At 45.2% G+C, this 27,241-nt stretch overlaps 1 protein-coding gene across 43 annotated transcripts in view; it reads right to left on the reverse strand.

Annotated features, from left to right (window-relative positions):
* The window catches only part of LOC117751967 (receptor-type tyrosine-protein phosphatase delta), a 209,584-nt gene that overhangs the window by 63,096 nt on the left and 119,247 nt on the right, over nt 1-27,241 (reverse strand). For 23 of the 43 annotated variants that reach the window (XM_034569081.1, XM_034569066.1, XM_034569075.1 and 20 more), the window contains exons 7-8: nt 5,902-6,047; nt 3,880-4,021 (exon numbers count right to left, since the gene is read on the reverse strand). In XM_034569081.1, the coding sequence (XP_034424972.1) occupies nt 3,880-4,021; nt 5,902-6,047 (288 nt within the window). Of the gene's footprint in view, nt 1-3,879; nt 4,022-5,898; nt 6,048-27,241 lie in introns of all 43 variants that reach the window. The other 20 variants (XM_034569047.1, XM_034569045.1, XM_034569058.1 and 17 more) reach the window with 1 other exon arrangement.

Consider the following 27,241-nt stretch of genomic DNA (forward strand, 5'->3'; position numbering starts at 1 on the left):
CTCAGCGTGTTTTCACACCAACATTTCTTGGAGGACAATGAATTCTTCTAACTTCTAACAAAACTGGGTGTTCCGTGTGGCAGCCCAGGTCCAGCCAATCTATGCAGCGCCCACCAGCAAGTCAGGGAAGTGTAGTGGAGCTGCCGGACCCCCCCGACTCTCACTTGCTTCATCCCCACTACATCCCTTGCTCCGACAGTCCGAGGCAGCTGACACAGCATTTATCTTCCTGCCTAATGTGAGCATACAGACCAGCTTTGGTTTCATTGCTCACCCTGTGAAACCAAGGCATTACACTCTTTTGTGCCAGGGAAACACATGATGATGATGAGGCGATATAAGCGTTAAACTCTTTTCGCTATTTCTATCACCACTTTCTACAGGTTTTTGCTATGTGCACAGTATTTCCATCGACTAGCATCATGCGGGTACCAGTTATCCCAGCTTAGAATATAAATTAAGCAGCTTCGGGCGTCTTTCATGTGCAGAAACAATCTTTCTCATAACAGTGACAAAGAGCCGAGTGCATACATTGTCTGTGAATAATCGGTGATCATGTAGCAGCCCCTTTTCATTGTGTGCGGAAAGATCTGTCTCAGCTACGCGGCTTTGACCGCGCCGTCGCACCATTCCATACAAATGGAAATGATGCATTCTGTTTTTCCGTCACAGGAGAGTGGCTTCCCATTTTCCACTCCCACTGTCAAGTTGTGCACAGCTGCATAAGTTTGCAGGCGTGTGTGCGGGGCACAGGAAATGGCTGTTGACAGCATAATGGAGGTATGAGGATGCAATATAAATCCTTAATCATGCCTGAATCATGAACTGCAGCACTCAAACGCACACATCATCCTGCTGCAAATACTCGCTCGCACACAGTCTAGACTCTGTGAGATGTGTGGGCCACATTTGTTCTCGTTTTTTATTGATCGTTTATGGTTGAAATTAAGATTTCTAACAGCTTGTTGTGACAGATATTCTTGTCAGAGGCTCTCTGAGCACATGCAGATCTTTTACAGGCGCTTATTCATAAATTAGATGAAATACCACTTCACTGAAATCATACTCCAGCCGTGACGCCCAAAATGTTCTGTTTCTTCACTTCAAAAATCCATTTCTGTCTTTCTCCATTACCGAGCAAATAGAGACGACCTTAATTCAAAGACATGAGTGGCATATGAGTTGGGTCATCTCATAGTTAATCAAAACAGAGGGCGCCAACGAGAAAGAGGAGAAAAAAAAATCGCAATGAGAGAACCCATACCTCATGTCGTGGCCTGGCAGATTTGACTTGGAACATCATTACGTTTCGGGATTCGCCTTTCATGCAAATCGCTTCTCTAAGCCTGGAAGTTCATTACTAATGGTGCTTCCCATCAAGTCGGCGGCCCATCCGAATACTAATATCCCCCCAGTACGCCGGATTTTTTGGATTCACCTCGAGTCCCCGCTCCTCGTGGCACGGCAATTACAACAATGTGCTTTTCCTTCATGGAATTAGGCATCGCCCCCCGTGGCGAGCTTCCCACAACAGATGCTTTGGAGTCGTTTCCACAGCCCATTGGAGCCCAAATGAACTAAACGAACAGACACTCTATATGTATTAGTCCTGGTGTAGTAGCACTTATCTTACTTTTCCCATTTGTTTATCTCGTGCGTCGTGCACTTGTGTGGAAGTTTAGTCTTCCTCCAATTTGTGGAGAGAAATAACTTTTTTTCGCCGGCCGTGATGACAGATCCGGCCTAGGGGAAAAAATGTGCAGTTGCATTTTTTCAAACTGCAGTTTATGTCATGTGAAATGATAAGTAGTGAACCAGCAGTGCTGTATTTATTGTACTGTATGAAGTATTTTTGGAAGGAGGAAGCTTTTTGGTTCCCCCTAAATTATATATAATGCATCCTGAGATAACCTGGTGCTGCCTCAAAGCAGCTCAAACAGCGCACGGCTCTCGGTGCAGTGTGTCGGCTTGCTCCCCCTGCTTCCTGGGAGTCAGTCGTCCTTGTGTCTTTGGATAAGTAGGGGGAATTGGTTTGGCTGTTTTATGGATTTCTACAACTTGAGGTTACAACTGCTCGGGAAAAGTGTAAAACTCAAATTATAGATTCAGAGTTTATCTCATCACAGCAATCCTTCAGATCCTCCTTTGTGGCTCCGCACATCATTTTCCTTCTGTTTATGTTTGAGTCTCATCTTACTTCCTTTTGCTATAACTGCATATATTAATTATTTTGTCATTCATATGGTTTTAAAAGCATCACTACCCAACCAGTAACAATATATTTCCATGGTATGATGTCAGATGTGTAGCAAATGTTAATGCTTGAACAGGATATAGGTTAAATCCCCCGTTGTGAATGGGAATACATATTCATATACAAATCTAGCAGATTACTGCCTAAATCATTCATTCCCTGTTTATATGTATCTACAGAAAGCAGTGCGATGACAGGCAGCACCAATTTTGTATTTGCACCAAAGCCGAGAAAGAAAAAGCATTTTCTTGTTTTGTTCCGCGATAGGCCGTTACTCACCTTCAATACATTGATGGGAAAGGAGAGTGAGCAGGAGAGCAAAATGGAAATGGTAATAAACATGCTAATGCTAGACCATGGAGCCTGGGAAGAGCAGCTTCTACCCGTCTCTCAGCTATCTGTTGGTGTGTGTGTGTGTGTGTGCCTGCCTGTGTGTGTGTGTGTGTCTAGGGAAAAACAGAGATAGACGGAGCGAGAGTGAAAGAGGAAATGCACAGTATTGCATGTGAGCGAGTGCACACACCCACACACCCACACTCTGCGCTCTAGAGTAAACAGGAGGGAGCTGCCTGCGAAACGTGCCACCTTTCTCTTTCAATCGGCCTCTGGAGACAGTGCAAAGGGCCTTTTGTTGGCTCATTGGTGAGATAAGAAGCAGGGGATGGGGGGGGGGGACTCGCAGAGCCAGCTTTTTTTTCTATAGGGTGGAGGGACCCCCTCTCAATAGGAACTCATTTGCCATGTTGTGTAATTGTGGCCCATAATGGAGCACACCTCATTCAGGCAGCCCAAGGCTTTTTTTTCTTTTCTAAAGCCATTTTCTCTATTCACAGCCAAACAAGTCATGTTTTAGAGAGATACGCAGCCTTTTGAGCTCAGGGCCACCACACACTTGTCTTTGAATGGAATGTTGTGTGTTATCAAGATACAATTTTGCCCTGTGCTTATTTTAAAAGGGGCCGCTGTCAACCGAGTCAACTAACTTCACAATTTGTCCCATGATTTATTAACGCCGCTCACCGGAAGTAGGCGAAGCGGCAGCGCCTTCCCGGCCTGGATTATAAAACATAAGTACCCAGGAGTGCTGGGTATTTATAGCCACTGGCCGCCGAGTGATACTGTCGTTGATGCAACCTGTGACTCGAAGACTGCCATCAACAATATCTTTAATCACATAGGAATACACCACTTTATTTTCTACACGGTCAAAGGAATATCAAAGCCGAACTTGCAGAGATGAGAAATGACTGATTTGAAAATGATTGCTGAGCGTCTCCATTAAACCGCTGCAGGCTAGGGATGGATTTCTATTTGCATAATTTAACTGGCATCTTAATTATTGTGTCAGGGATGTGTATGCAAATGTCTTAAGTCACTTAGAAATGGAAAGTTACGCGGCTAAATGCCTAATGGACTAAATCTTATCAAGTTAGAATACACAACTCAAATCTCTAATTGGTTTTGACTGTGTGGAGCGCACATTGAGAAACAAAGAAAGGAGGACAGGAGAGACACAAAATAACACAATACACAAGCTTACCTGGGTTAGCTGAGGTGTTAGGTGTGTGTGTGTGTGTGTGTGTGTCTGTGTGTGTGTCTTTTTGGGGCAGTTGAGAAGCACCTACCACGTAAAACAATGAGTTTGGTGGTAGCGCTCGTCTCTCCAACACTGTTGGAGGCGACGCATTCGTATATGGCTTCGTCTCGGGGCGTGCGCAATGGCTGAATTCTGAGCACGGAACCAGAGCCGTCGTCGAACTCGATCACCTGCAGGTGCGACAGACAGGATATGTTATAGGAGATTTTTGGGTAGCCAACGGGGGGGGATGGACCTTCCGCAGTGAGAGAAACAACAACAACACACACTGTCGAGGACATTTGGCTGAGGACACTGATGGTGACTGACACACGGTGCTTCCTATGACAGAAACTAAGTTGCTGCGTATCTTACATTGAACCTTAGTGGTCTTGTGTGAATATTAAGGTTGTGCAATGCAAATGTGCAGAAGGTAACTTTACGATCTGTGCAGTGTTGAAATTCTTACAGAGATAGATAGTGTGTAAGTGCTGAGTATATTTCATTTTAATAGTTTTTAGCTCTTTTGCTGTAGATATGTACTAGATCCATTCCTTATGTGCTTCTTATTGTATTTCTAATGCGGCTGACTAACTTTAAGAATGGGGAAAGTTATCTTGGTCACAATCTTTTTGGGCTTGCGGAGTGAAATTTTAAATCTGAACGTGTCCCACTCTTAAAGTTAACACTATCGCTTGAAAAAATGCATCACACTGGATTGTGTCGATGGGACAGAAACAAGCACAGACAGTTAAAAGGTGAGAAACGGCTTGATAAACGGTTACGGACAGTTGTACCATGGGGTGAGAGAGTGGTACATAAGACAGGACCGACTGTATTGGACGGACGACACATAAAATGCTCACAAACAGGTGTTTGTTGTAGCTTATTCAGCTATTTTTGCATGCTACATGTTGTATACTCACTGAGTTTAGAAAGCCCTGTGTCATAACTCAATCTCTTTTAAGCATAGAGGTAGATTTCAATAAAGAGAGGCCTGAGACCTCTGACACACGCACACACACTCTCTCTCTCTCTCACACACACACACACGCACACAGAGGCCTACAACATTTTCCAAAATTCACAATATTTCTGTGCACGTGTTAGTTAACAATGAACTTCAACATTTCATCGGCCAGGCTGCAGCTGTGTGGGCATTCAAAGCTGACGGCAGGTGATGGTAAAGAGCAGCCGGCCTCTCTTAGTTAAAGCTGAAGAGCAAATTAGAAAGGATGTAGTGAGACTTCTGAAAGGAAATGGGTTTTTGTTAGAAGATGAGGCGGCCGTACGTGATTGAATGGGTGCGGAATGGCAGCAGCCAGGAAGCCCCAGTGAGGCAGCGAGGTAATGAAAATGTGCGTGTTAGCATTCAGCACAACATGCGATGCAAACGCGATGAACTCTGATAAGATTAGATTTCTGCGGGCATGAGGCGCCAAAGAAGAGGTCTCCGAGCTCTGTTAAGCCCTCGCTGCTGTGCACCAGCAAGCAAATAAGGCCTCAAGAGCGGGGGGGGGTGGGCGTAGGAGCGACACCGTGATAGTCCTGAGAACTGACACAGAAATTAATAGAAATCTTATCAGTGTTCTGCGGAGATGTGTTATTTCTCATGGGTATTGAGCCCAAGTGCAGATTAAAGCTGACCAGAAATCAAAGCTTCAGCCAAAATAGGGAGGGTAGGACATGCATTTAGATAAAGATGCCACGAAGCAAAAGGATATTCTTAAAGCGCTACTTTTCGCTTTTCGCAAAAGCTGGCAAATGTGGCGTGATCCTAACGTAGGTATCTGGGTCACACCACAAGTTGTTATTTTCTGTCCAATTGCTCCTGTCATGTCTCTTATTCGATTACAAATCTGCCCCCTGATCTGCGGTGCACTCGCTCATTAAAACTCATGCATGTTCAAACGGCTGGCCAGCAAGATTATTAGAGCCTGCTAATGCGTGGTGGCAAGTCGGGGCGAAAAAAAGCAATGGCGCGATGGATTATGTGCAAGCGGAGCCAGAAGCAGTGCGGAGGCATTCCCATTTTGTCGAGCATTTTACATCAGAACAATAGACCTAATACCTCGAATCTCTGGTTGCTGACTTTCTTCCCCTTCTTGTTCCACACGATCTTGGGCCGTGGGTCTCCCGAGGCTTGGCAGATGAAGGACGCCACGCCTCCCTGCACGCCTGTTTGGTCATTGGGGGTTCTTAAAAACTTTGGTGGTGCTGGGGAGAGACAGAACAGAAGATAACAAACACAAAAATTGTTAGCGAGCAAGCTAAACACTGCAGACAGAGCAATTAATCTCTCTTATCAAGCCACACACACACCGGAAAGCACCAAAGTTGCAGATTTCAGCATGTGGCTGTTAAGAGGATTGTCTGTGGAGGTCGAGACAAGAGATTGTACTGACTTTATTGTGCAACTGGAAACAGATGATCAGTGGCTGGGATCAGAAGTAAAGGACAGAGGTCTCGGGAGCAGAATGTGCAAAGCGTTTTTTTATCCTGACCCTGGAAGTCCTTCTAAGTAACCCTGAAATCTCCTGTGGAGGATATTCACTTCGATAAACAGGCCGACTTTTAGGGAGGAATTCTTGGATTAAGGGACATAAACTACTCGGTATCTTGTGGGAAGAAAGAGGGGGGGGGGGGGGGTCAAGAAAAACTACCATCATATGTTGCACTTGATGTTTGATTTGCTCCGAAATGTGAAAGAAATTTGGTGTTTTTGGATGTCGGCTGTTTTCGTGCTGCATTGCAATTTGTAATCAGTGGTCGTTGTTAGCGTGACACTAATTAGAAATTCCAGTAAAGAGGGAAAACGTTCTTAAAAAGAGGGAAAACACAAGTGTAGATCATCCAGCACATTTGTAAGATTTTGTGTGAAAGGATAATTGTCTGTGAACTGCTTGTTTCAGTGTCATTCAGCGCACGAGTCTCCCACCCTAACAAGCTGTTACCCAGCACATTGTCCGCATTCTGCTCCACTGGATCCAAATGAAGGGGACATATTTTCCTTTTTTCTCCTGATAACAGACGTTCACATTTTTCCAAACGGTTCTGGAGAAACAGACGTTTGTTTGGTTCAGTAGCAAACAACACTAATCTCTAGAAATCCGCCAAACGGTGGCTGTGCCCCCGTGCAAATGAGACACGCACCTGATAAGGCCCTCGCGACGCTCTGATTGGCGATGCAAGCATTCGGTTGCTCCTAATTGGTGCCTCAATTCAGCGCGACGAGTCAAGTGTAAAGGCAGCGAGGATAAAAAAAATGCTAAAAATGCCGGGGGACTGGAGGTGAGAGGATAGCGGGAGGGGAACAATGTTTGCTTTGTGTGGATGGCATGGACGGTTCCCTTCTGCTGCGGTGGTCAGACAAACACTGTACAATGGCGTTTGCTCAGGCACAGATCTCCACATCAGTGAAGAGCTGCAACCCATGTACCCTGCAACTAAAATTGTTCGGTATAATTCAGCCTTCGCAACAAAAAAAAATTCTTCTCAACACATTAACTCGATTCCAAGAATTAAGTTGTGTTTTGCTGTTTGTTTGTTTTTCCCCCTCGTGGGACAATCAGCGTCTGCTCGGGAGCTGACGTTTCTCTTACAACCGTCTGAAAATCAAAACACATGAAAGTGATTGGTAATCAAAGGAGGCCCGTCTCCCCTTGATGAGGTTTTGATTGTGAGTTTTTACATTCCAGCTTTATCACGTCGATCAGGGCTTATTAATTTCAATGGAAATTATGTCATAATGCGAAGTCACACCCCCGAGGCATCCTCTGAAGCTTGAGAGCCAGCTTTCAGTGGGAGGTGTGGCCCCATCTGACCCCCTGCGGGGCAACTGTTTGCCTTTTATCAATCACATCAGCCATTAGCGGCTACACAGCTGCAGTAATGCCAACCATCCGAAATCACCTCATCTGTGTGTGTGTGTGTGTATGAGAACATTGAACGCGCTTGTTTGCGTGCCCGCTTGTGTGTCGACTGATTTCTCCTCCCAGATCGTACAGCGCCCAGCAGCTGCGGCAGCGGCACTGTGAGCGGGGGGGACAAATTAACCTGAGAGGTGACATAAGATGTGTGGTCAGCAATCAAAAGGGCGAGCGGATAAACAGGGCGAGCAGCTGGGCTTCCACTGGGCAAATGAGTCTGGGAAATCACCTGATTGCCTCATGACATGCACACAGTCTTTTCGTGCATACACACATTAACACTCCCCCTCTCTCGCTCTCTCTTTCTCTCTCTCTCTCTTTCTCACACGCACACACTGGCAGAATCTCTCATTCACTGGCTGACAGATCCGACAGGTGGGCTGCGGAGTTGACACTGTGTAATTTGTACATGACAAAAAGCGCCATTATATCTGCATTTGCGCCTTATCTCATTCACTTGGCCGGGGTGCGGCGCACATTGGCATCGAGCCGAGAGGGTGCTGATGGGTAATTGATATGCTATTGGGGCTGTTTTCGCTCCGGGCCCATCCATTACGGCTCAGTGCGTCTCCCCACGCCGGCTGTGATAGACTGCGACGACATGTACAGGAGATCAGCGCTGGAGGTGAGGGGAATGGGGGTGGATCGAGGGGTGGGGGGGTGTGTGGGGAGTCGTCGCACAATGTGGAGTTATTGAGGCGTGACATGGAGGTAATGGTGTTTTCACAGACATGGCCGCTGATATCGCCATCATACCCCCATTTTAGGTCTGCCGCTGACAAACATCCATTTTGCGGGACTCCTTGTATGGCTCCGGGTAGACAAAGGCTGATTGAAACCTTGGATTTTTCTGAATAATAAAACAAACGGCACCTTGACAACCGAAAAAGATGATCTACGAGCAGACATTGTGCAAACTCATGCCGTGAAGAAACCTTTTACCGTAAAGTACCGTTGTCCTACGATGAGAATATCTGATCTGTTCATAGTTTGTGACCATTGATTTATCTTAAATCGTGCAAAATTAATCTAAAGTGATGAAACCGCTATTTGTTACCTATGCTGCATGTTGGCGTCTCCTTTGAGAAGTCACCATAATCTACATGGAATAATATCATGGCCGGGCACCTCTTAATCCAGTGCTAAACTGTTGCCGGCAAACAAATGAGAGGTGTAAACCCTGTCGCTCGCTCAAAGGTTAGCGACGTGTGCCCTGCTCTCCCTCGAGGTCATTTTGTAACCTCGTTCCCATTCGCCGTCACTGGAAAGGAAGAAGCCCCCCGCAGCTTCCCACAGGCTGTGTTTTTCATGGATCAATACCATGTTAATAATTTGGCGGCCGACTGAAAGCCTTTGCCGTCCTTAAGAACACCCATGTCCACGGGGCTGAGGGGGCAGACCGTTTCATGATTGGAACTATATATTTTTTAATGGATGGACATAAATGGAAATTGGAAGCCTTCAACAGTGTGGGTGCTGCGAAGCCAGATCATGAAATTTATTACTGTTGCTGCTACTGTATACCACCCTCATCATTTTTTTTTTTCCTTTTCGAGGGGCTTTTTAAGTATTTAAGCCTTCGGAGGAAGTGGTGTCGTTAATCAACCAAATGACGTCACCACACCAGGGCGGTTAGCTCGCACCTGACCTTATTTCACCCTTAAGTAGAAATGGTGCTGTTCAATATTGCGCTGTTAATGCAATCATCCTCTTGCACATTCAGCATCTTTGTCAGTTAAATTGACTGGAGGAAGATCGCACGTTCAGGATCAGAGCTGTGAGAGGGGACGCCCTAGAAGGTGTCTCTCAAATACATATCGATGTAATGACGTTGAGATGTCCCAAACGGTTGACCCTACGTAAGCATTGGCCCTGCAAGGTCAGAAATGGTTTGACACACTGGGTGGCGTTATCGGCATTAATGAATTTCATCAAAGAACAGTCAGATAATTTAGTTTACAGCTCAAAAAACTGTGTGCAGTATCTTTTTAAGTTCTGGTAAGTGTGTTTGACCCAACAAATGTCCAAGTATGCCTCTATTGGATGGATGGATAGATGGATGATATGTGCCCCGTGCCTTACAAACTGCTGTGGTTATTGTCTGCTTGGAGAGGCAGCATTGCATCATATACCTAATTAACAATGTCAGACGTGAGGTAGAGTACTGCGATGCTTGACCTCCTATCAAAACGCTCATTATTGTGTCCCAGCTCACCCTCACCTCCCGACTAAAAACCAAACAGAAGCTTTCTAAACATAAAACTAATTAATAAAACAGTCATGAAACACAGACCTTAAAAATAGCAACTGATTTAAAAAAGTCAAATTAAAACTGCACGGTTTTTGTCCTTGACCTTGCAAACCCGGGTTTCTGCACGTGTTGAGTTGAACTGGCAGTGGATTAAAAGCCTCTGCTCCACAGAGCACAGGGGAGTACCTGTCGCGGGGCCAGACTACACGTCAAGTGCAAGGCTGCCTGGAGTTGGTTGCTGGGGCTAATGATAACATCATGCTGAACTCAAAGGATATCTCGGGGTTCACAGCATCTCGCGGATCTGCATTCATTACAAGTTTGTTTGATATTGGCTTTAACTCACAGCCAAACATTGGATTTAAAAACTGCCCTCAAAGAGATCAGAGTCTGGGTTTCATTCATAATGGCCAAAACATTTAAAGTCATCAGGACTCTCGCCTTAGACTAAAGTTTGATCTGCCAAGCCATTAAAGAGCATGAATCAAAGACTGGAGAGGGGAACATTAATAAACCGACTTTCTGTTGGAACCTCTATTCGGCACAGACACCAGTCCAAGTCAGCTCGGTTTTCACAATTATACTGACTGACATATTCAATTTCATTTGCATGAAAGGGGCCATTTCCTCTCTGAATCTTTAACTTGCAGGGTGAGGTGGGGTTGTGAAGGGCGATAATTAATCCTAACACATTGGGTGTCACTCTGCAAATGCTCTGCTCCATTTTGGACATAGGGGTGGAAGAAAGAGGCATTTAAAGATGCCATTAACTTCATTCAGCAGCTTTAAGCCCCCCGGCGTAACAGTTCTGCGATATTGATGAATCGCCACAATGGCGGCAAAGTGCAGCGAATCGGACTGAGATGGGGCGGCTAACGTCGGGAGAGGGCAGAAGCCACGCATGTGGTACATGTGCCTCGGACTGTAAATAATCCTTTCACTTTTTTCCGAAAGTCCTTTGCAGAGAAATATCATTATCACGGTATTCAAATAAAGAGCGGTGTACAGATGGGTTTTTGTTTTTGCGAATGCAGCTGAATTATGTGTGGCTTCTAAAACAACATCCCCTCTGTGGATTAATTAACTGTCTATACTCTGTTCACAAACATCTGACCCAATGCCAGAAAAGAAAAAAAAAAGGACGAGTTTTGTACTCACACAAACACAGAGATAAACAATGCAACAAAAAAAAAATATGAGGGGGGAAAAAAAGAGAGAGAGGGGAGATAAACCACACATACCAATCAATGGAACTAACAACGAGCACAGAGCATTTTCTTGGGGGCACTACGCGGCTCTCTATCTGCAGCATTATGATAAAAATGTGTCTTTTGTAATGCAGAGGAAACAAACTCCACATTGTACGGGGACACAAAGGGTCTCGGCGAGAAGGAGAGAAAAGGAATCGGAGCTTAATTAGAACTGTTGGCTGATTTGCATTACATGCTCATCGGTAATCTCGCCTTAAATGGAAACCCGGAATTCTTATTGCAATTAGTGATTACTTGAAAAGGGATATGGCCCCAGAATGATTGTTAATTACTGGATCAGGAATAGTACATTAATTCACTGCAGAGGTTTTAATGCAGTGCAAATGATGGGGACCCGCTCTTCCATCAATATTGCGCCGCTTGTCACACATAATGAAGTTCATAATACGAGCCTTCTCCCACTCCCCCCCCCCCCCCCCCCCCTCCCCATCCCAACTGCTTAAATGTGCTCTATAAGCAAAATTCATAACAGTCATTATGTAAAACTAATTCAATAGAATATACAAGAATGCAGCTTAATGACACATTAATATTGAGACTGCATACGGGTAGTAGGGGGCTGCAGGTCCGTTTTAGCGATAGGGTCAGGGTCTCCTATGTGGCTCATGAGCCGCCAAGAGTCTCCGGTGGATAAATAAATGCATATCATCGCTTAAAGCGCCGCTTCAAAGACAAGACGACCACACCATGCATTGCAATACACAACTCACCAGTGTATTCTCCTCTCCCAATGACTAACGCTGCAGAAACCCTGTTCCAACAGGCCTTTCTTAACCCCAGTCAGCGTGTATTACTCATGCTCAGTGGCACCGCAGCACAGGGTCTGGGCTTCTGGCTGTGGCTCTGCAGGAGTTGGGGCACTTTTTGCACAGACAACGGCAACAGCTTCAAAAAGAATGGTTAATGCTCTTGTCCCACATTCGGTGCGCTGACAGATTCTCTGACGAGACGGGGGGGGGGGGGGGGGGGGGGGGGGGGGGGGCGAGGCTCCAGAGGTGCACGAGCTATCAAGCACTCGTGCATGCACGCACAGACGCATGCTCTCACCGGTGTTAGAATATTCTCACTGGACTGGAGGGAACATTGCAAATGGGAGAACAACATTAATAAATTGGAGGGACGTGGGACAATAGAAAATTCTGGAAGGTTCTTTTAAATAAATCAAAAAGGGGGTTATTTGCGGAACGGCGCTCGGCTTCTTAGCCTGTGTTTGGTGGGATGAGATGGAAGCTGAAAGGCTCCGTTGTTCAATTATCATTGTAGATTCATAAAGGCAAAAACTTTCCGCTACCCCCCCACAGACGGCCACGTCACGGATGTGGTGTCGTCTGCTAAGTTACAATGTTTGCAGAGGAAAAGTTGTACCTCCTGTACACCTCTCTCTCTCGCTCTCTCTCTCTCTCTCTCTCTCTCTCTCTCTACCTGCATCTGTTGCTCTACCACACACACACACACACACACACAACACACAACACACACGCAAGCGGCCGCCGCCTCCCACGGGACACATTAGCGAGGTAGAGGGATTCAGTTTGTCACTTAATAAAACGGCCCACTCAAACAGATGGCTTTGTTCAAACGGCCCCCAACGTTTTAAAAAGCTGGAACTGAATCAGCCACACGAAAAGCCCACCTCACTTTGCAGGGGAAACCAAACAGGAGGAAAACGTATAAATATTGAATCGCGCCACTGTCGGAGCGAGACCATCCGCCTGAGGTAAAAACAACCTAACAATATTAAATTTGTAAAAAATAAAATAAAAGCCCGAAAAAGGGAAAAGGGAGGGAGGTGGAAAAAAAACGCTTAGAACCTCCTGTCGGAAAATTCTGAACATCTGGGCTGAGGTTGTCAAACGCAGATGCAAAATAACACAGAGGCTTTCACTTTCAATAAGACTTCATTTTCATCTCCCCTCATTCATTACTTGTTCATTTATGTGCGAATACACAAATCTGGAGCCAATTCGTGTGTGACCATTGGGGGGGGGGGGGGGGGAGAAGAAAAAAAAAAAAACACAGTCAAGCAAGAAGTATGAAATTTGGATTTGTTTGTCTTGTTTGTTTTTCCTCCAACGTCTGGGAAAAAGAAAGGAACATAGATAAGTAATTCTAATTGTGCAGGCTTCCTCTGTTTGGTAGTCAGCGCAGTCTATTTGCAAAAAGTTAATTATCTGATAGGATAGGCAGTGGCAGCCACTAACACAGAAAGCCCATTCGTTCATTCTGTTATCCACCAGGCAATGGAACGATTTATTAAATGGCAGAGCCGCAGCAAAATGGCCAAGAGTTATCATGCCGGGGCTGCACAGACTTGAAAAGATGTTGTTTTTTTTTTTAAATGGCAGAAGTGATAAACAGTCTTTGGCCATGTCAGCTTACTGCCAATGTAATGACATGTGAAGATACTAAGAACATGATTTTGTGTGATTTTGAATGCTTCCAATACCGCACATGTGATGTACATGCCGTGCGAGAATTAAATGAGGTTGATAAGGAAAATATCACCATGAAGGCGCATTGCAGATGACAATCTCCAAAGCCGCTTGGTTTCCACGACATGTAGCAGGAATCCAAAGATACGGACGTGCGAAGCGGAATGGAAAAATCAAATAAGCAACATATTCAACCAGCTCGTTTCAAGAGAGGAACTGCACCACGCTCGGGCCTGTCCTATTTCTTTACAGCGTAAACTTCACATAATTGTCTCTGCCGTCAACCATGGCGCGGAAAAAAGCTGGTCTCATATTTGTCTCCGTAGGAGCAGAGATGGATTATGTCGCAAATCATTCCAGGGATTCGTCATTGTATATTTAAACAGACTGTAATTTTATGGATAAGTAGTGCCAAGCCATTTCCGATGGCTGCCAGTTGTCAGGGCTGTAAGAAGTGACACATTCCCCCCCCGAAGTGTGTTTTCTCAGGCGCTTACGGGCAAACTAGCTCATGCTCCAGCAATCCTGCCTAGATGACAACTGGCTTCCTCTCACCAGCTCAGATATCCTGCAAATGTTCCTTAGTTCAGCAAAACCAGGTCACACATAAAGTTTTTTTTCTTTTTGAGGTCAAATAAATAGGCCTTTAATTCTTTTTTCCCCCCTTTCACGTCCGCAAGCAAACATTCCGCCGGGTTTTCACATTCTGAAGTCAAGGGGAATATTTGGGTAATCTGTTGGGAGTAAATATGATGAAAAATGGGGAACATTGAACTGCAATTAGTTGCAAGAGGAGGAGGAGGAATCTCTCTGCACGCAAAAACCAGCTGCAGTCCCAGCTATCCTCCGAAAACGAAAAGCTATTACAGGGGACAAAGAATATGCAGGGGAGGCACCACAAACAGTCACTCAAGGACCAAAGTGACCTTTCACAGGCCACTAATTTTATGCAGCAGTGAGGGAAGGGATTGCATATAAAAGAGAGGAAGAGAAATGGTCGTAATTGAAACATTTTTTGAGGTTAAAGAAAAATCACCTTTTCCCCTTTTTAAGCCAACAGCGGGGGGGGGGATTAGCATAGAAACAACCTCATTGATACTATCTGGTGGAGGTGATTAGCTGTGGAAACAGTTCAGATACTTAACCTTAAGCTGCTAACTTTAAATATATACGAGTTTGAAACAGATACTAATACGGTGATTTATTCAGTTTCATGACTAACTGCAGCAGTACAGTATTCTTATAATGTTGTCAATTCACAGTTTGTCAGCTCTCTGGCTCCCTGTCCAATATGATTTTTTCCATCAAAGCATTTTATGACATACTTATTTTTGGTGGTCGAATTATTGTCTCTAAGCTGCAACGCGATACATGTCAAAATGCCACATAATTGGCCCAATTAATTACATTTGAGTAATTATTCTCATTGTCGGCAGTTTAATCACATTTTAATTAGTTAGTTTTACATTAAATAAGTGACACGCAAATACTGCAGGATGGCACATAAGCCGCGCGTTAGCGGCTTGTTTTCGTCACCTCTCGCTTTATTAATACGTCTCCAGCTAAACCGCGTGCGGTAAATCTAAGATGAGGTCTTTGAATTCTTAATTGCAAAGCCCTGAAGAAAACAGTTTGTGTGTGTGTGTTTGTGTGTGTGTGTGTGTGTTTGTGTTTGTGTGTGTGTGTGTGTGTGTGTGTGAGAGAGAGAGTGTGTGTGTGGTGTGTTGTGTGTTGTGTGTGTGTGTGTCTCTTTGAAGAGCTACAGATGAGGGAAACAAACGAGGGCGGGTGGTATCAGGGTCAGACGTGCGAAGTGTGTGTGTGTGAGGGGTGGGGTGGGGTGGGGGGTTCCAAACAAAGTGCGGTGTCACCCCAGGAGCGAAAAAAACAACAACCCCCGGGGGACGTAATTAAAATAATCCAGTGAAATTAAGTGCTTCAGATCACTTCTGAAAGGCTCTGTCTTGACGTGTGTGGACGTGGGGATGATTCACCGAGTGATGAGTAGAAGTGTAGAGGATGACTGTGTGTGTGTGTGTCTGTTTACAGTGTGGGTGATACTAGACACTTTGGCTTTTGAGTCAGAATTTTTTTTCAAGGTGTGTTTCGTATTTGTTATATTCATCAACCTGTTAGAAATGGGAGCGTTTCATCGTCCCAGCCAGCGGGTTCCTATAACCTCTTTTGAAAATAGTCTCAGTTTTTCCGGTGAAATACGTGGCCGTGTTCAGGCGGGGAAGTCTGTCACAACAAGTCAAGAAAAACCACAGATGGCTATTAGAAGTGCTGTGGGAGAAGCAACTGCCAAAAAGATAAACCAAACAAAAGGGAGTTACATGCTCACAACTGGAGATAGCTTCATGAAAATCTTAGACGTGATGAAATATATATTTTAAAAAAAGTACTTCTCTGAGTTGTGTACTTCCAACTGTGTTCCCGCGAATAATGTGGCATGTGTTTTTCTCAGAAGCTAGATTGGGTGGTGGGGGGGGGGGGGGGGTAGGTTTCTAAAGACAAGGGTCCTCCGTCGGGTACAGGACTGTTGGGGACCGGAGACGTGGCCTTTGGACTGACGGAGTTGATTACGCTTCTCTTCCTCAGTTCTTTTCACCCTTCGCCAAACGGAGCTGCAGTTGACAGAGCGATGGCGGCCCGGCCTCAGGCGCAAATGTTTGCCAGCAGTAATAGGCTCGAGTAAGTGTGTGTGGCTCTTATGCACTAAGTGTTTGAAAATGTGAATAGAAACACTCTCCGACGTTTAATTGTGGGTCCAAGATGATGTGATTGTGCGTTTGTGAAGGGAGGAGCGTCACGAAATGCAAAGACCTATATATCGATCTACAATTCCCCCCTTTTCCCCCCCAGTTGCCTGGATTATTCTCAAAGCACAAGCGTGACTAATGGCCGGGGCTATCGGCTTTTAATGTGGAGTCGTGAAACTGTGATGGAGAGAGTAAAAAAAGCCACTGTCGTCGTCCCAAAACGCCAGAAGGTGCCGCCGCTCCTCGGTGACTTACGACTTCATCCGCTTTCTCACATAGATTAAAGGTGAAGCAGAGAGCCGACACGTTGGCTCGTGCATGAGCGGCGACTTCATGAATATTCCAGGAAGTCGCGTGCACTCGAGCCCATAAAGTGAACACACCACTCATAAAATGATTTTTCAACTTGAGGAGGGTCAAACTGAGACGGAGAGGCGGTTTATTACCGTGCCGGGCCGACGCCATCAGATAAATGTGAATGGAAATGTCAGTTGTTTGAAACCACGAATATAAAGTTCAGATACATCCTGAGAAGGTTATATATATATATATATATATATATATATATATATATATATATAGTCTTCTATATGTCTGTTATTAACAGTTCAGGTTATAAACTACCAATCCATAAATTACCTCTTTTATGTGATATGTAGTTGAGCTTTCATTCTTCTCTCATGCTTCTTATGTCTGTCTTATCTATAAAATAAACGTACATTACGGTATTTTACCTTTAAATCCATTTGGAGATTTAATACAGTACATAAAAAGTGGCATTATTTACTTCTGTGCAAACAAAAACGTCCACAGTGATTATTCCTTAACTTTCCCTCAAAACCTACATCAGCGTAATGCACCGGCAAATAGCAGAAGAATTATATTTATGGCGGAGTTCTCCTTGGTGGTGTGTTTTTTGGAGCCGATATTTTCACTCTGCAAGCATGAAAGGCGAGTCCGCCCGCCATTAATCATTCCACAGGTGCTGGAGCATTGTCAGAACCCATACGTCCCTTTGCCATTTCGACCCGCGAGGAAAATGGAACGGTGGGGAGGGAAACGGGGAGGTTGGGTGAGCACGTACCTAAAAAACAATTTCCCTTCCTCTTCTTCTTCCGCGCTGAATTTGTCAGGAAAACGGGGGGGACCAAGTCCAGATTAATTATATTCCATTTTGTGGTCATCTTCGTTTTTTTTCCCCCTCCTTCCATGACTCTTTTCTTTGTGTTGCCTACAGTCCTTACAGCCGTCCCAGCACCATTTATCACGTTGCCATCTCAACAGTGCCCCCCCCCCTCCTTTCCTTGCGGGGAAGCCATTAGAGCATCTCTGCATCGGAGCAGCCAGATTGCATTCCGGTCCGCGCTCGCGACATTTATCATCTTTTGTCCTAACTTTTTTATCTGCCCCTGCCCCGTGTGAAGCCCTATCTGCGGCGGCCGCTGTAATGAAACACCAGGAGGTGAGGCTGAAGTAAATAACCTAATTAAACATCGCGGAAAAAAAGGGACAAAGGTGAAAACCGCACAAAGCCCTTTGTGAGGGTGCCAGTGGAGGAACACTCGCAGATGGCAGAGAGGAAGTCGAAGCGGTGATGTGGCCCGATGCCCGTGCCACCGTCTCATCTCAGTATTTATAGTGCTCCTCGTGGTGCTGTTGTTTTGTCCAACAATCTCCTCCGCACGGGGTTTGGAGCGACACGGCGGTTTATCTCTGTTTTTGACTGATTATGCATCAAGAAATGAGCGACGTCGGAAAATAAATACTCTTGTGTGGCAGGGAAAATATCGCTGCGATAATGCCCAAACATTGAATAATGGATCCCAAGGAATAGAATCCATCCTCCCCCCCCCCCCCCCCCCCCCCCCCTCTCACTTCCATTTCACTCCTTTGTAATTCCAAAGGCAAAAGTTGCGCCAGCTCTGATGGGCGTCATTAGGGACAAAATGAGGAATGCCGAGCGTCACGATTATCGGCGCGGCGCTGCAAATAGTATCGCGTCGATACGGCGAAATGTCAGGAGGGCATTAGCGACCAATTATTAATCCATATCAAGCTAGGGTGGACAATTTAATTATCACGTGGTCGATATTTCCAGATCTCGAACAGATGTAGAGCAGTGGCCGTGTGGATAAATCTACTTTCTGAGAAGCAGGTGTGGGGGGGGGCGGCGTGAACGCAGTTTTCTGCATGCGTGACCAAGGGGCGCGCTCTACGGCTTCCTGATGTGATGGACGCCCCGGCTCCACTGCACCTGAATACGTTAGGGAGATGATAAAAAAAACTAGTATTTCTAAGGAGGAAAACTTTCCTTTCTCCTGGAGTTGTAAAAAATTTCCGGGGACCCAGGAGTGCCTTAGATGTTGCACAAGTTTTAGTGCCAGCGTGAGGCCACTTTGATTTTTGCTCATTAAGTGACTCAGACCCGAATGTTTTTCTCTTGTTGTTACCACAGGCGACCTTGACCACACATCGGACTCTGCGGCGCCACTCAAACTTTGTCATTTAGTAGCGAGCCTTAAAAAAAATCCAATACCTGACGCAGGGCTGGTGCACTGACGAAATTAGCCTAAAAAAAGATTCTGTTGTTTTTGTAGCTCTTATTAACAATTTGCTGCAATATTCTATCATCGGCCGTAATATTGCTTTCTTACGTGCGGTCTCGGCGCAGCCCGAATAATTACTCTCATTGTACCTGAAACAAACTATCTCAAATAATGTCAGTCGGGGCCTTTTGTTGCGAGTGATGAAACAAAATGAATGCTGTGTAACAAGCCCTCGTGGATTTCAAAGATGCCGCACAATGAGGCCCCGGCAAAACAAAAGTGGCCGTCTTCCACGAGATAGCAGTCATCCCGAGATAAGAACCCCCCTCTCATGGTTCTGTTTTGTTTTTTGTGTGTGTGTGTGTGTGTTTGCTATTATTGTGACTCCCCGTCTGCCAGCCCTGAATCGCTTTAGTCACTATGCAACCGATTGATTACCACTAAGTTGCCTGGACCTGGGTTATTTTCGCTGCTCATTGCCTTCCTGTCCGTTTGAAGAGAAAAGATTGCTTTTCTTTTTCTTTTTTTTCTGCATACAAACCTATATTATTTTTACCATTTATTCTACAGCTTGCATTTTCCCCATAATAATATTAATGACACCAGCAGCACAAAGCACAACAACCAAGGGGATTTCCGGCTCTGCACACACAAAGCAATTCACCTAATTCACGTTGCCTCCGAGCTTTGATGGAAGTCGGCCGTCATTACATTTTCTGAGTGATACTTTCGAGATAAAAGTTGACTTTGTTTGTCTCGTGTGCGACAAGGGACTTGAAACGAGATCAAAATGTGACATGCGACCCAAACTGCAGCACCTTTCATCTGTTTACCTTTTCACTTTAATTACAAACATTTCAGATCCTGTTTCTCTGATTTTTTTTTCTTTTTTTTCTCGACAACCACTCCACACGATGAACTTCAAACATGGTGGCTGTGTTTCTGAGGACTCTGATGGAAGTGCAGTGTTGACTGTGAAGTGTTTTTGGATGAGCGGTTCGGGACCCCTGACCCTAACCCCTTAACCCCTGACCCCCCCCCCCCCCTGCACTTGCTGTGATGTGACTGATGATGTTTCAACTCTGACATCACCAGTGGCAACTACAACCCCATTACCCCCATCAGGCTTCTTTTCGCACTGACTGGCACGTTTTTTTGAACGTTAGATGTCAGGAGCCAAATCATATCTGTGGGATTTAAGTTGTACGCTTCAGGATTACTTTTTTGGAAATTATCTCTGAGCAGTGAAAGAAAAACATAAAAAGAAATCCCTGTAACCCCATATTAGCTTTCCTTCATTAGTATCACCTCATCTGGTTTTGGATGCCTTTTGAAAGTCAATCAGTCCACTCCTTTAATCTCCGTCTAAGCTCCTTCTCTCCGACATTTTCTCTCCCTGGTGCGTCAATTGTTGCTTTTAGTTCCAAGGCATTCAGTCATTCATTTGTCCACAGTTGTATTATTCGTATATATCACTGAGGCAGACATCACAGAATGTAGTTATTTATAGCGGGGGGGGGGGGTCAAAGTGGATTTTCCAGACCATCTGATCAGCGGTGCTCTTTGGCAGTAATGGAGAATGAAAGCATATTATTACAGAAATGCCATACTGTCCCTCTCTTGGTTCCATTAGGTGTTGTGGAGAAGACTGTGCTATTTTTATACATATTCCTCTCAGACCATGATTGCGGGTATAGCCGTGCACTGCTTTTACTGCCAGCATATTACATATACATACTGTTTGCCTGGGGGATCTTCACATGTCGGATACTGTATGTGGGAGTGCGTGAAATAAAATGGAGGAATTTGCATCTGTATAAGGTTTTTTCACACTACACCACAGATGCGAAATCGCGTTGAATTGCCTCGTAAAAAATCTGTCACATCATGATCATTTTAAATAAACTCATTATTTCATGTTTTCAGTGAGTTGCTTGATAATGAGATTTGAAACAAACTTTGTATTTGATGCAGAATGAAAGCAATTTGCAGAAATGGGGCTCAACCGAGTATCTGACCTGATCATATTAAGCCAGACCACACAGTGGCCCTCTGCTACCTGTTAACTGATTAATATCTCCTGGGCGTTTTTTTTCATTCCCCCGCTGACTAGAGTCGGCATAATTTGACCAAAGACACAAATACGGCTGTCCCCGTGGGGACGTAATGGCAAAACTACAGCTTATCCTTTTCTGTGGACATCTCTCCTTGAATAATCACAACGGGGGGAAAGTGCAGCCAATTAAATGGAGCTGTGTAATGAGAGGCAACACATCATGCGGTGTGAAATTTCTGCTTTACCCATGCGGGCAGTGGAAGGAGAGGGAATGAGGGAGTGAAAAAGGAATCTCTCCCAGACTCCCCCCCCTGATAATGTGTTATATATTTTTTTGGGAATGTGTCCTCAAAGAAATCCACGTAGGCATAAATCCTGACGTGATCAAACCCTCCCCCCCCCCCCCCCCCCCCCCCCCCCCCTCCCCCAGTACTAATAGTACTAACTATGAGAGTGAAGGGGATAAAAGTGGTGGGATGACTGGAATAACAAATTACTGCATAAGGAGGGAATTAGATTGAACGGAATTCTGTGATGAAATATGTTGGACTGCGTGTTAACGTTCCTAATATGAAGGGAGGGAGGGAGGTCTTAACTTTCAAGGCAAATTGACCACTCTGATTGTATCTGTCCAAGTACCTCTCTGTTGTAAATAAATGATCCTCACTTAAGTTGAAATACCCCACATCGCGACTCAAGTGATGGAAAGGATTGCGGCAATTAATTAGTTGATGAGAGAATGATGAATGACGTGAGTGACGGCGCAGAGGGAATATTAAACCTAAGGAGAAACAGGCTGCTCATGGATGCCATGATGGATGCTATATAAACACCTCGTAAATGTCCGGGGACCCTTCAGTAATTGTGCGTGTGTGTGTGAGTGTGTGTGTGCGTGAGAGAGAGGATGAATATTACATGTTCCGTGGTGTGATGGAATGAGGAGTGCACCATTAGAAACAAAGAGCTTGGCTCAGTTTCAACGGGAAGAGCCCATGGGTCTGGCTGTGGTGTGAGAGAGCGTTTCCACCTCTCAATGGAGCCTTTCATTCTCATTTGCCATAACTAATAAACCACACCAAAGCCGTGTGTCACAATAAATCTCAGCTCCTCAAATGGCATGACTCACTTGATGGTGCAGCGACGCCAAAGAGGGAGCGAGCGCAAGTCCCATGGTGTGTGTGTGTGTGTGAGAGAGTGAGTGAGTTAATGAGTGAGCAAGCGAACAAATAAAGTGAGAGGGCAGAATGACAGAGAAGAGTGACAGATATAGTGTGCGAGAGAGTATTAGGTGAGAAAGACGGCTCTCCAAAGACGGACTTTGAGCACTCACTCCATCACTCCGCCAAATGTAAATCATCTGTGACAAGAGGAGCTTTAGGGCATAAAGATTCCCAATCGGCATTGAGCATTGGAGAGTGCCGAGGCCATGAAGGTGGGGATATGAGCTTTTCTAGCTGGGACTGAGAGATTGCCCTGAGGCACTCCGTGGAGATGAATGGGTTAGACCATTAACCCCACTGCAGAATCTCAACATACCCCACAGGCACACAAATGTGCTGCGCTGAGATCAGTGCGATGAGTCGCACTCTCAAGACCCCTGGTGTGGGACCAAAAAGCTCCGGCCGAGGGCCAGGTGTTAACCACACGAGCACGGCCGCGCACACAGAGAGAATTTCGAAAACACTTTTATGATCAAACAGTTGTGGGCTTTAAAAGTGTATACAACAGGCTCCCTCCTTCCAAACACACAGAGCAGGGAGGCAGGATTTTGCTCCTTAGAACAAAGTGCGATATATTTCCGGGCGGTAATTGAATGCATCTTCGTGACACGGTGGTAATACTCGCTGAAACTGTAATCACAGGTCTGTTTTACAAGCACGAAATCATAAAAAGTCAAACGCTGAAGCTGCATTTAATGAGCGTTTATTCTGGGATACCTGTGTGCAGAACATACTTAATGGAGTCGGCAGATAAATCAGCCACCGCCACAAGAGTACACTGACACATTAAAGAGCCACAGACAATCTCCACCAGTATATTTAGTGGTTGTAAATATAGTGGAAGTGCATGGTGCCATTTTGACTTGTATTTCTGTATTTAAAAAGGTTTAATTAGATTTTTGGGGTTGGGACTTTAAGAGTATAGAAACATCTCAGGCTACTTCAATGCTGCTACGTTTTTATTTACCAACGCATCCACTCAGCTACAGACACATTCACACCACTGAGTATTAGAGCTGCCAAAACAAAGAAGTTTGGAGACGCTGCTGGCCCCGTCTGAGTTTGAAATCTCCGGCGCCGCATATTGAATCTGGCCCGGAGATGTTTGATTGCCATTGATGGTCTTTTACAAGCGTTGCTGACCCTGTTGTCTTTGCTAGCCGCCGTTGTGCAGTTAAATTCTGCATTTTACAACGGTGCACCTTCCTATATGTGCAGGAGAGGATGCTATTATTATTCCCATGTCGACACGAGTGGTCATGTGATATGTGTTTTCAGGCGTGTTTGGGATTTAAACTGATTCGGGACCAAAACGCTTTCGTGGACAGATATCAATCTAGTTTGAAAATGCCATTTTTAAATGAATACATAGTGGTATGGCTGTAGCCTTGAATCAGTCTGTTTTTGTTTGACTGTCTTCTCTGGCTACATGATTTGCACTCTTGCTCTGCGTTGCACGCTGCAGTAAAACGTAATCTGTGCAGCGAACACTGATGTATTTCAAACTTGACTGGTCCAGTAATCCCATCGCTGCAGCCCCAGCATTAATCCATTAATTGCACTGTCACTGTGGCAATGTCACGAAACACCTGCACCCGTTACACAGTTCACTGACGTAGCGTTTGAGGCGGCACACACACACACACACACGCCAGCGAGGGCCAGAATCGTGCCAAGTGTAAGCCGAGGCAGATGCAAAACAGCAGCCATTATGCTCAGCTCACTGCCGGATGATCCCAGCTTCAAAGGCCTGCTACAAGGTACCCTTTGTGTGGGTCTGTGCATGTCTGAGAGACGGAGAGGCGATGCAAGTTTAGAAACCTCATCTTGTGCTAACATGACCCTCTGTTGTTTTGTGATGGGGTTTTTTGTGGGGGGGGGGGGGATTTAAATACTCAGAGGACAGATAAGGCGGTGCCAGACTCATTGAAATCCATACCATTCCACAGTACCCGCTCGTTTCGTGCCGAGGTATTCAAAAAGTATGGATTTATTGTGCGAGATTGTTGATTGCCACTCCAATGGATTTACAATTTAGCTCATACGCTGCTTTTGTCTTGTCAATATTCCCACTCTCTGAGACATGAACGGTTGAGCGTGGTTGAATTACCCCGCCATTTCCAAGTCAATGTGTCTTGGAGACATAAGTGCACTTAGGCATAGCATTAGTGGCTCGGGGCTAGCCTTTAATTACCTGCATCTGGGCATGTACAACATATTCTCCATATTGTATGCAACTATTCTATAGCGGGCGGGTCAGGAGTCTGGTGAAAATGGCTTTTTCTTTTGTGCGATGCCGCGGTCTGAGTGCAACGCGAAATCACTGCAATCCAGAGATGAAGCTAATGGCCTCAAATAATACACTTGAGTGTAGTTGCCAGAGAAATCGGCATTCATGGAGTTAATCACGGGGCCTGATGCAACCTTTGAACATAATTGCACGGCACACGGTTGACAAGCAGTCGGTTCAGGCTTTTTTTTTACCCAAAGCAGAAGAAAAAAAAGAAGACAAAACCAACTCGGTGCATATCTTGTTCGACCTGCGAGCGAGAAGCATCTTGCCTGGCACTGATAACATTGTCCCATCTCCGATTCCTCGTCCTGTCACCGGGTCTTCATCCAAACATCTAGATGCTAATTAAGTGCTGGCACACTCAGCCGTAGGTGCTTTCATCACACATATTTGAAGTGTGAACATGATGCATATGCTCTCTCCTCTCCGTCGATGCTGCTTGAACAAAAAAAAAAAAAGAAGAAGATTGTACTGTACAAAGGCAGGTTCTTGAAATGAACGAGTGGAGCCAACAATGAGATTTCCACTTGAGCAGTGTCCGGCAGGATGATAAACGAGGCGGTAGACTCGGGGATTGCAGTGATTTAAAGTTGGATCAAAGCAGCGACGGGGTACTGTACACCTCTTTTTCTTAATGCCAGTTTTCTGCGGATACACACGCAATGCGAGCTCCGCGTGTTTATCTGTGTGTCTAATTCGGCACGTGACCAGGCAGTGTGTGGGGTGGTGCAATGTAGGCTGCAGCTCTTAAGAGTACATAGTGTGCGTTCATACGTGTGCATGTACTTGAATTTGTGTGTGTGTGTGTGTGTGTGGTTTTTATGATAGCACTGTGTGGGTATACGAGTGTAAAAGGGAACGGAATAGACTCAATTTAAATCAAATTAGCATGCAGGCAAATTAAGCAGAGGGATTTAATTTGAGCTGTTGTAAAAATGCTAATTCCAGTACAGCCCGGAAGCTCATATGCAAATACAACACTATTTTACAATAATTCATATTAGGTCGGGCATGCATAAAACACACATATTACAGCCCCGATGTCATCTGGGGAACTGAGTATCATTAGCTCTTGGACTTGCTGCAAGGTGATCGTGTTTAGGGGGCGGACGTGCGTGCATTTATTTGGGACTTGTTCATTCATCTTCCCTCTGCTTTTTTGCATACTATGATGACATTGTGTTCATTGAATGGCCGTGTGTGTGTGTGCGCATGTTTAGGGTTTGGGTTACTTGTCCATCTCGACATGTGTCCTCCGGGTTTTTTTGTGTTTTATTTGTGCGTACTAATATCATAACACTGCAAGACAGTGTAGTCACGACCATCTGCATTCAACTCGCAGTGTTGCCGACCAAATCACCACTTATAGAGCCAAACATTGGAGTCCAATTTTCGCTGAGTAAAAGAGAAGAGAGAAAAACTTCTCTGATTACTGAGCAAATATTGCTCTAACAATCCTACTACTTTCTATTTGAAATGGCAAAAAAGGCAAATACAATTTGCTGCTTTTGTCCCATGTTGCTCAAGAGCATTACACATACAGTATATTCGATGCCTGCTGATGCGTGTGCGTGCTCCTGTACACACAGCGGCCTGTAAATAAGCACAAGTGGGAGAAATTGGGTTCGGGTGTGAACGTCTTAATGTTCCGAGAGGCTGGCGGATCCCTGTCGATACCCATTTGACGTGTCAAAGCGACGCGTGCTGGCTCGCAGGGACCTCCACCATGACACCCACCAGTAATGGGAGGAATCAGTTAAAAGCTATTCAGCCCAGGGGTTTGACAGGGTCCAACACAGCAAGTGGTGTGAAAGGCTAAAGAGTGTTTTTTTTTTCCCTACAGATGTTACTCAGCATATTGTCAATGATTTTTTTTTTTTCATCTAGTTTGTTCATTGAGGAAAGAAATGTCCCACAACAGTCAGCAGTTTTCACATTTGCAGATCAGCCTGTTCTGGTAATGTAGCTCAATCATTAAGGGCTGATGTGTGCAAACTGTAGCTCAATCACAAAAAAGCCTGTGGGAATACATTTTTCTTTTTTACTTCTAACACCAGGTATGTTTTTGCTCCATGGAACAGTCTATCACCTGAGCTATTTAGTCTCGCTATCCACACCGAAGCCTCAGCCGGATTTATCCCTGCCCAGGTGGAAATGTTAAATGCTTCCTGCTCTCCTCTCATCCTCCCGACGGTTTTTTTTTTCTTCCCTTTTTGCATTACTGTTTCGCAAAAGACACAGAGGAATTGTTTGTCGCCTCCCTGCTCTTCCTCTCTCGCGCCTCTGTCCCCTTGGCTCACCGGGGACAATTATGCCCCTCTTTCAAACGATTGCCAAGCCCAATTTGCCACACAAATTAAATGGGCTGCATTTGAAGAGTGAGGGGGACAGGGTGAAGGAGAAAACGAGAGAGAGAGAGAGAGCTACAGAGAGAGAGGGCTACAGAGAGAGAGAGGGCCAAACACAAAACAATGACAGATTGAAAACACACCAACGGACCAAAAAGAGAAATATAGCTACACAATCCTTCACAAGGCATTTTGAGTCCATTATGTCTCTCCAAGCTACATGCAGGTCTCACGTGGTCGCAGCCCAATTGACGAATCAACAGAAATATGTGTTTATTCTGGGGCCTGATTGGCATTTTCCTC

The sequence above is a fragment of the Hippoglossus hippoglossus genome, chromosome 18, assembly GCF_009819705.1.
Source record: "Hippoglossus hippoglossus isolate fHipHip1 chromosome 18, fHipHip1.pri, whole genome shotgun sequence".
In the NCBI taxonomy this organism is placed as follows: Eukaryota; Metazoa; Chordata; class Actinopteri; order Pleuronectiformes; family Pleuronectidae; genus Hippoglossus; species Hippoglossus hippoglossus.